Source organism: Panicum hallii, chromosome 4 (genome assembly GCF_002211085.1).
Source record: "Panicum hallii strain FIL2 chromosome 4, PHallii_v3.1, whole genome shotgun sequence".
Classification (NCBI taxonomy): domain Eukaryota; kingdom Viridiplantae; phylum Streptophyta; class Magnoliopsida; order Poales; family Poaceae; genus Panicum; species Panicum hallii.
The window spans coordinates 40,682,453-40,692,697 of NC_038045.1; the positions used below are offsets into that span (position 1 = coordinate 40,682,453).

At 48.9% G+C, this 10,245-nt stretch overlaps 2 protein-coding genes across 2 annotated transcripts; both read right to left on the bottom strand.

Moving 5' to 3' along the window:
• Positions 1-1,152: 1,152 nt before the first annotated feature.
• LOC112890483 (putative cyclin-dependent kinase F-2) lies at positions 1,153-2,230 on the bottom strand. The gene is made up of 2 exons (XM_025957367.1): positions 1,651-2,230; positions 1,153-1,604 (listed from the first exon to the last, which is right to left on the bottom strand). The coding sequence occupies exons 1-2, from the start codon at positions 2,228-2,230 to the stop codon at positions 1,153-1,155; spliced, it is 1,032 nt and encodes a 343-aa protein (XP_025813152.1).
• A 2,929-nt stretch (positions 2,231-5,159) lies between these two features.
• On the bottom strand, positions 5,160-9,727 carry LOC112890816 (protein FATTY ACID EXPORT 1, chloroplastic-like). The gene is made up of 6 exons (XM_025957676.1): positions 9,303-9,727; positions 6,460-6,646; positions 5,963-6,130; positions 5,688-5,734; positions 5,576-5,616; positions 5,160-5,485 (listed from the first exon to the last, which is right to left on the bottom strand). The coding sequence occupies exons 1-6, from the start codon at positions 9,468-9,470 to the stop codon at positions 5,404-5,406; spliced, it is 693 nt and encodes a 230-aa protein (XP_025813461.1). The 5' UTR covers positions 9,471-9,727; the 3' UTR covers positions 5,160-5,403.
• Between the last annotated feature and the right edge of the window lie 518 nt (positions 9,728-10,245).

Genomic DNA, 10,245 nt, shown 5'->3' on the forward strand with positions numbered 1-10,245 from the left:
CTCTGCAGAGCTTAAGAAGTTGACACTGCGTCATGTGAGTGGAGAGCCTGATGGTCCTGACGGCGAGGACAGGAAGAACGAGAACCAGGGTCCAGGGCGACAACGATGTCGCTCCTGCTGAAGGAGGTCAATCGTCAGGAGCCAAGAAGAGAGGCGGGTGACGTCACAGCCGTCCCTGGCGGGAGCTCCACGTGAATGTGCGCAAAACCCACACCCTTGCGCGTTTCCTTTTCCTGTGTTCCCCGACGTGAGTGACGCGAGTGGCCGTGTGACCAATGTTCTTCCATGAAGCAGAGGATCTTTGTCTTTTGCTGTGGTCACGAACAATCCAACCATGTTCTCCTACCATGGACATGGTGTTGCCCGCATGATTGAACAACTGAATGTTGTTACTTACATCCCCCATTTTTCACTTGTCGTCATGAAATTTGTGCATTCAGAATTATTCAAAAGAATTTTGGCCTTTGTTATTGGAGCAAGAGCAATCCAGAGGATAGGACTGCCTGTACAGGTCAACAGAAACGGGTGGATCACAGAACCAGAAAAACTAGTTTGGATGTACCAGAATGCATAACCGGAATGGTTATTATTAGCACGAGTTAGATAGCTAGGTGAATTTTCCAGTGGAGGAAAAAAACTTGTTATCGTTTTTTTCTTTGTTAATACCAGGTTAATTACTTGTCATCAGAAATAGCCTCATCAGTGAGGCTGTTACTGATGATCCTTGTGCATGCTTTGTGTGTGGACTTAATAGTACTTATCTTTTAGCCGTTAATCAGGTGCCGCTCTGATGGGTTAAGGATGTGGTATTACTTCGCATTAGCCTCATCCAATAAATTTTATTATCTGCTCAAGGTTTTCTTTGCTCCCTCTTACAACGAACAGGCATTAAACTAGTGTTACTGTTGGTAACAAAAAGAGAGAGTCACAGATCACTAGAAGAAACTACTCGTCGACAACACATGAAAATCACACCCGCAATGCCTTGGGCCTGAGTAAACCTAGCGCACATCCAATGGAAGACATGGCCAGTGACAACGACTTGCTGGCCATGGCGCCGATCTTGGAAACCGTGACCATCCTCCCCGAAACAGGAGCGTCGTCGACGCCCTCGGTGAACCACGGACACTGGAGCGCGGTGGCCGTCGTCAGTCACTTCTCGGGATCGCACGACAAGAGCCCTTTCAGGACCTGAAAACCTTCGCCTGACAGCGTCTCCTCCGGGACCAGCTCGCGCCGCCGGTTACGGCGCCCCACTCGCCGCTGCTGCCGCGCTCGCCACAGCTGCGCCTTGCCGTCGTGGACCTGGGGCTTCAGTGCCTGCCACGCACTCCTGCACGGCACGCCGAGCACGTCGAAGATCTTGAAGAGCTGGTGCGCCTCGTCCTCCCCCACGAACGGCGGCTTCCCGGTGAGGAGCTCCGCCATCACGCAGCCGAGCGACCACGCGTCCACGAGCGCGCCGTGGTCGGCGCTCTTCACCAGCACCTCCGGCGCGACGTAAGCGCACGTCCCGGCCGGGTCGTAGCACGGCGGGTCCTTCTCGGCGCCCATAGTTGCAGATCTTGACGGCGCCGCCGTCGCCGACGAGGATGTTGTCGGGCCTGATGTCCCGGTGGACGATCCCACGCCCGTGCATGGCCTCGGCGCCGGCCAGCAGCTGCCGCATGATGCGGCGCACCTCGGCCTCCGGGAACGGCCGGCCGCCGCGGTCACCCATGACTGCCCTGAGGCTCGGCCCGACGTAGTCCATGACGATGGAGTAGTCCGTGGTGCCGGGCTTGCGCGCGACGGTGCGGAACGTGACGAGCGAGGGGTGACCCCCGCCGGCCGCCGCGAAGCAGGCCTTGCGCAGGACGTCGCCGACGTAGCTCCCGCCGCTCCTGCGGTGGAGGGACTTGACGGCGACGGCGCGGCCCGTGGCGCGGTGGCTCGCCCTGACGATGACGGCGCCGCGCCCGCCCTGCTGGCCGAGCCTGCGGCCCTCCTGCTTGTACCCGCGGGCGCTGGCCATCCGACGCTTCCGCCTGAACGCCCTCGGCCTCCCCTCGGCGGCGGTGGCGGCGACGTCGTCGATCATCGCGGAGATGGCGGCGGCTCGCCTGGCGCTGATCGGCGTCCCGGAGGCGCGGTGCGCATGGATCATGTCGCAGATGGCCGCGAGCCGGGTGGCGACAGTGTCAGTCATGGAGGCGGCAACAGTCTCAACTTCGGCGGCGGCGGCGGACATGGTGACGGCGAGGTTTTGTCGTGTACTGTCTGTCAGCACTCTGCAATTGCGCTTGCGAACTGGATGTCACGGACCTGACTACAATCACATAGATCAACCGGGGAGGCTCGGGGGGTGTTATATGGAGGGAACCCCTGCTGGTGATCGAGTTCGGACTTGGAAATCGATCCGAGTTGCGCATGGAATCCGAGACACTGCCGGAGCTGCTGGCAATCGGAGTAGGCCACGAGTCGGTGGAAGGGAGGCCATAGCCGTGTGCCGTGTACGGTCGCCAGGCCAGTGCGGGCCACGCCGAACAGCTGGCGCCACGTCCTCGCTTGGGTGCTGCCACCCTCGCTCGCCAATGGCGAGACATCTGCTGATCTGTGTATCCTCAGTCATATGAATAACTCATGTTTGGAAGGCGTAGCAATAGGCAGATTAGTGCTATCATATCTGATTTCAACACATGATCACTCACATCTTTTCTACATCGATTCCATTATACTTATCTATACATATTGTTATGTACACATATATGTGTACGTACTACTCTTTCCGTCCTAAATTATTACCTATTTTGATTTTTATAGATATATAGTTTTTGCTATGTCTAGATGCATAGTAAAGCCTATAAATCTAAAAAATCAAAATGGTTAATAATTTGAAACGGATAGAGTAGATATGATAATTTACCTGTAGCACTTTAAACTTCAGCTTACCAATTAGTTGATCTGTATTCTTGCCAAGGGTAATTAGGGATGTTGATGGGAGGTATTCTCCCATATAACAGTTTGTTTGTGCTATCTGTTAGACATTCCGTGTATGCATCAATTTATCTGGTGTACTTTCCGCTCCATAGCATTGTTTGAATCCAAGTGTTAATGCTCAAAAGTGCTAAACTATAGTATTAGTGTATCCAAATAAGAGGCTAAACTTTAGCCAAGAGTTAAAAACTTTAGCAAAAATATGAGCGCTAATAGATACTGAAGTTTAGCACTTAATTTTAGCTCATCTAAACAGACTGATATGTATAATCCGCAATCAAATTTGGTGAGTTTCCTAGTATGTGAATGCATAGGATCATACTCAGTAACTCTTTAACTGTCCATCCTCCCTGAAAAGCTTGGTAACAAGAAAGACAACCCCGGGACGCCGCGGAAGTCCGCCATGTGTCCACTGGAAAACGCACACAACAATAGTTATAACTAAGGGTCCGTTTGGTTTGGCTTCGTCATCCAGATTCGCGTTGAGGAATCGGTGATCGCAACCAAAGGGCGGAAACGGACAAAGCAATTCGCAGGAATCAGCCGATTCGCGTAGTGCAAGGAAAAATCGGCCAAACCCCCAGATTTCAGCCGATTCCGGCTGCTATTTACCCGCCTGCCACTCGTTAACGAGCGTACCGGTTCGCTTTTCTATTTTCTCCGCTCCCTTTCGTCCCCACTAACGCGGGCGAGCGCATGGGCGAGCGCGGGCGGTGGCGCCTACTCCGACCTCCCGCCGCCCCCCCCCCGACGCGCCCTCGCTGGCCCCGCCGCGGCCCCCCACACGCCGCCCCCCCCACCCCCCCCCCGACGCGCCCCCCGCCGCGGCGCCCGCCGGCCGCCGCCCCCGCCCCCAACCTTTGCTCCTCTGCTGGATGCGTCGTCATGCTCCTCTGCTGGAGTGACAGATAACTATTATATGCCAATTGCAATGTAGGAATTTGTCGTTTTGTTATTCATCAGTGAATGTATTTCCAGTCATCAGCTCACCTGTCTAATTTCGAATATTTTTATATTTTCTCATATTGAGAGTTTGCATGTGAAAACTACAGAGTAGTTTATCGTGAAAAGTATTATTGCAGATTACAGGATTGCTATATCTTATTTGTATCATACAAACAAAGTTATGTTATAGGGTTGCCTCCGGGAGAGCTCTTGATTTTTTTTTCTTTTGGGTAATAACTCCTAAATTTTGGGGCTTTCAAACATTAGCTCTAACCATATATTTACATTTTGAAATATTTTATAATAATTTCCTTTTCAAAACGATCATCTACATATCCTTACAATTAATCAGCATATAAATAGTCGTATACAGTCTGAGGGGCAAAACTGACATTTCTCATAGAATCCCACAGTTGACAGCTGTTTCAGCCAAACATCTTTCAGCTTTCCCACAGCTGTCAGCTCACGACAGCTTTCCCACAGCTAATTCCAGAAATCAGATTTTCAGAAATCCACGGCTGATCCAAACACACCCTAAGAGCAGCTCTAGCGTAAAATCGATTTTGCTCTCCCAAATGAAAAGCGTGTCAGAAAGTTCGGTGCTCAGAGTGTAAGCTACAGCGTGTAGGACCCACAAATAGGGTAGGGAGAAAACCAATTAACAAATATCTATATCTCTACGTGTCAACTCTTTATGTGGCTCTGGACCGGACCTTAGCTGCTGTCTCGTGGACGTTCTCGCCGCGCAGCAGCACATACTTTATTCACTTCGGTTCGACGCGTCTGCGGAATGCGATTTACGGTTCGACATTCACTACGTGCTCTGTTCGATTTTTCACCTCCACGATTCGATTTTTTCATACACTGAAGCTGCCCTAATACATGGTAGTGACGTGACGCCGTTCATCGTTGCACACAAAATTTAGACGAAAAAATGATTACGCGTGGTAGCTCGGTTGGCAAGCAATGCCGCTATGCACACTGTCCACTGGATCATTCGGATCAGCGCTGTTGCTCTCATCCCTTCTTTCTTAAGGAATTGGAAGAGCCATTGCCTTCTTTCAGAATAAAGAAATTAAAACATGACCTTTCTTATTAGAAGAAACAAAAGTTAGTTGCCCATTGCCATGCCCATGAGAGAGTGCAGAGACTACGCTTACTGATTCAGGGGGTAAACTGGCAAGGAAAAAGCATTTAAGGTTATCTGAAACAATAAAAATAGGGATTTATGGAGCTGCTTCTACAAAAGTACAGTTTTTTTGCTTGATTGGAGATAAAAGAGTGATGTTATTGGTGTATAAATAAAACATCAGTCATGTAATATCAGGGGAAATTTTATCTACACTCGGACTTTCACTTAGTACAGATGCTACAACGAAACTTTGTGTTCAGTATTCACCAACATAAAAAAAAAAACCATAACCCTATCATCAACATTAGTACAATTATGAGAAGCTTCCGCGAAAGGTCTTCAAGACTGAATCAAGCAGCAGCTTTTGCCTTCTTTGGAGGCGGATTCCCTCCAGCAAGGAGAACGTAGGAGTAGAAGCAGATCATCGCAACACTGGTGAAAACAGCAGGTTTTCAGAAGGGTAGTAGAGGTATGAAACGCGACTTTGAAACAAGACAGGCAGAGAATTGGGGTTAGTAGTACCTGAGTGCAGCATAGAAGCCCCAGGGAAGCAGCTTCTTCGTCTATCATAAAAGGGAAATAGATCAGAAAGTGAATCAATGGTACTTGATAACTAAATTACAGTTTGACTTACTGTGGTGTATGCCTGACAGTGTTTCCATGCTACCGCTGCAGCAACACCTGCAAATGATGAGCATCACAGATTAAATCTCATAATTTTCCACATGCAGCTTCAGTTCGGCTTATGGTAGCAGATTATCAGCAGGACCAAGATTTTTAGGTAAGTCATGACATTGCCTGCTTAGAAATACATCTATGAAGACCTATCAGATAGTCAACTTGCACAGGAATTCTTCACTCTGATTCAATGAAATCTGATAAGATGCTATATTGGGGAAAGCAAACTACCTGCTTGCGCCAGTATGAATGGCAAGCTGGATTTTCCACTCCTCCAAACCTTAAGGCTAAGCACGCCAAGGGCTAATACAGCAAGGCCAGGTGCGACACCAAAAGTAAGACTCGCAGGAGTCCTCCAAAATAGAAATCCAATAAGGCCCATAGAAAACAGAAATCCACCTGAAAGAGGAAAGGTGCATGTTGTTAGTACTAATAAACTTTTTGAAGAGATAATATCGAACAAAGAAGGGTAGCATAATATTAAAGAAATTAACAAGCTCACAAAAAGGTTTGAGATATATAAATCTTCCCCAATTAGATCCAATGATAAAATATCCAGAACTTCCCTACAACCTCTACTTAAAGATTTATTCAGCAGCATGGAAAAATAGAAGAAATAAAAGACATCATACACAAGTAAAAGAAACAAACCATATCAATAAGACTTAACTAACTTTGGCTTAAAGGTATTCACACTAAAGTTTGCTAGAACAAATCTGAAATCATACCAAAAGGGATCCCTAGGCAAAAGTCGTGTATTTTTGCACACTTGTGCTGAGAAGCAACCTCCTGCGCTGTATTTATCTCTTCATTAGCAGGTGACACAATGGCTGGCTCTTCAATGGCTAGCTCTGTAGCAGTAATAGAATCAACAGGGGTGCTATAGTCTGCCTTCGTGCACATTGTAGTCAATGGCTGCAGGGTGATACAGCAATGCCATCAAATGAAATTTAACCAAAAAGATTAGGAGCATACATGGAAGGACATAAACAAGAGTAGATAAAAATATGCCAGAACTTTCTTGATAGAAAATATTTTTTTTGCTAGAAAAAAAATGCATTCTCCATAAAGGAAGAACACTAAACTATTTGCATGGAAGGTACAGCACATAGGGTATGAGATCTAATATTTGCTTTAGCTTTGAACATGTATAAATCAATGCTAGCTTCACTAAGCGCCTATCTTGAACCCAAAAAATTATTCAAATTAATCTGACAATTAAGCTCCAGCGACGTTTTGCCAAGGAATATTTGGATGGAAGCAGCATCCAATAGCATGATCTAACAATATATTTGCAACATTAATTTAAGGCAAAAGCATAAAGGCTTTGATAGGTATCAAGGCTACTGATGAGAACAACAGTTGAAAACCTCAGTCAGATTTAGAACTTCAGTAATGTAATACACACCAGGAAATACACTCCAAGTTCTACAGCACTTAAGGCATATATTCATTTAAAAAAAACAGAGAAAAGAGATAGTAAAGGCCATTATGAAACTCTGGTCCTTCAACTTAGTCTATCAAATAAACATATTTGTAGTTTTAGACTTTGGAATCTAGTTCCAGATTTGGAATCGATTAATAGCATATAAACGTGACAAGTGACAGTTTTAAACACTCCTACTGCAGCACAGATAAACTGAATAGATTGATTAGCCTCTATAGGATTCAGACAAAACACATGCACCTGTCTAATCAAGGGTTACTAACGCAAATTGAACCACAAGCAATCATGTAGTTACACAACAACTTAATATTGTGAAAACAATACTTTAATTCAAAATTCAGATTAAAAGAAGACCAGAAAAAAACTGCACATGAATACAACTAGCTTTGAACTAACAACACAGAAAAGATTCATTAACTAAACACAGAAACATTGCTGACTGATAGATCATTGAAACCAAGGACAGTACTTCATAAAGCAATAATTCTTAGGGATTTTGGCATTCTTGCCCCTGTTTCGAACTCAAATGGTGATTTTGCCCTCATTTTTTCAGCTGTGCGATTTTACCCCCGCTTTTTGAAAACGAAGCCACCGTTTACCCCTGGTTTTAACTCTGTTAGTTGGATGCCCACTAAAAAAATAGAAACAAATTGAAGAAACATTCAGAGCAATCCAAAAGCTCTCTCCTTTCTCACATCCCGGACCCTCCCCATCCAACCATAGTGTAGGCGGCGGCGGCACCAGGCGGAAGCGTGCAGGCGGGCGAGCGCAGCCACCCGCGCAGACGGGGGCGCGCAGGCGGGCGAGCGCGGCCACCCGGCGCGGGCGGGAGCGCGCAGGCGGAAGCGCGCGGCCTCTCCGGCGTGGGCACACAGCTGCTGGCCGCCGCCCGAGCGCAGCGCCGCCTCGCAGAGGACCAGCGCTGGACGCTGCTGGGCCACGTGCCGAGCTGCAGCTGGCTGAGCGCCTGGCGCCGTGTGCTCTGCTCCGCCCGAGCACGCACAGCTCCTCGCTTCTGCAGACGCAGGAACAGAAGAGAGAAGAGGGGAAGACCAAGAAGCAAACGGAAACTTTGAAAAATTTATCAAATTTTGGTCATGTTTGAAAGCTATAAAAAATTGGTTTGAATTTGCTTGAGAAAATTCTTTTTAGACCTGTCAAAATGTTGTCCAGTTCTTCTATTCAAAACAAGGGTAAAATCACAAAGTTCACATAATAGTAGGGGCAAATCCACAAGGGCAAATTGGTCTTTCTATACCAATTTTAACACCGTTAACTGGCTTTCACGGAATAGGGGCAAACACTTCCTTCGTTTTCAAAAAGCAGGGTTAAATTCGCACAGTCCAAAAAGTAGGGGCAAAATCACCATTTCACTTCGAAATAGAGGCAAGAACGCCAAAGCCCCCCCCCCCCCCCCCCCACAAACCAATTCTTATAGCAGTCTGGCTTATCATATTGGGGCAGCGAACCAAAGTTCTGACAATTCGACAAGTTGAATCTATAGACTCATTTGAGTTGATAGTTTTTTCCTTAGTATCCACAACAAGTTGAAAGGTTCCTCTTTGTTATGAGCAGATCTACACAAAAAAATTGGACACAAAACCAAACCACTTGACATGGAAAATCAGGACAAATCAAGGTTGCGCGAGCGCTCCTGCAAAAGGCAAAAAAAGTCATCCACTGGGAACTTTCACAGTGACAAACTTGAATTCTGTGATGCTTCATGGCATGTGGCTTCATAACTTATACAGCAGCATTGGCGACAACCACAATGGGAGTAATAGTGCAGAATTGTGGCAATGATGAGTGGCCATGTTGGACCCAGACAAACACATACAAAATGCACTGGTAATGAAAATGGTGTACAATGCATGAATTCAACATTTATTTGTTTGCCAGGGAGCGTTAAATGAAAAATATTGACAGGAAGTTCAAATTTGTGATTCTTTTTCGAAACTCACCCCCAGTACTTATCTGGCACTAATCTTCCTACTCTTTATACCATTCTGGAGTAGTAGTAGAAAATTTTCCTAAACCATCGGTCCTCATTCTAGCGACGCAACAGAAGCACCGAAGCACGAACATCTCTAAATTCTAGATCCAGGTCGGAAGCAGGAAGCTCACCTTGTACGCGGCACCAGCGGCAAGGCCATCGAACGCTCGCCGCCGAAGCGACGCCGGGACGGCAGACGGGGCCAGCGGCGCGAAGCGGAGGATCCGGGCGCTGGGCGGGACCAGCCACCGCCTCGCCGTCGCCGGCGCGGCGGATCCCCAGATCTGAGCCGCCGCCATCGACTCTGCCGCCCGCGGGGCTGGCTCGCGCCTACGGCACCGTTGTGTGAGAGAGAGCGGGCTTGCTCGGAACTCGCGGCGCGGATTGTGCGGAATGGAGTCGCTGATTCTTCCTGTTCCGAGCGGAGGCGGTCAGAGGAGGAGGGGGAAGTCGTTGGTTGGTTGGTCGCTGCGACGCGGCTGTTTCTTCGTGCTCGGCGGCGACCGGAGCACGTGGGTCGTGGCCTCGTGGGAAACGGGGAGCGGGCGGAAGAAAAGGATACAACCATACAAGGCAGAGGACCCCCTGGGCTCGGGACTCGGGAGATGGGCTGCCCGCCGAGCAGCAGGGTAGTGGGCTCTGTCGGCGACTTCCTTCGGCGGCCCGGGGAAACAAAGGGCCTGTTTGGAGCTCTACCTAAGCCGCCACTGCCTAACTTTAGACGCGCCACGCAAAGTTAGACGTGTGTTTGGATTCTATACTAACCTTAGCGCGTCATGCAATCTCCAGCGCGCCACAACTCGCTCGCCACACCAAAAAGCGCCACGCCTGTGGCGCTCGATTTGGCCGCCACAAAAGTCACGCCGCAGCTCGGTCTCCTCCCTCCTCCGTCCGCGCCGCCCAGGTACTGCCCTCCCGCCGCCGGCGCCGCCCGCCCCCACCCCCGGTCCGCCGCCAGCGCCGCCCGCCCCCCACCCCCGATCCGCCGCCTCCTCCCTCCTTCTGGCTCAGATCGGGCTCTTCCCCGTGGAGGCTCCGCCGCCTCCTGCCTCCGCCGCGGAAGCCCCGCCGCCC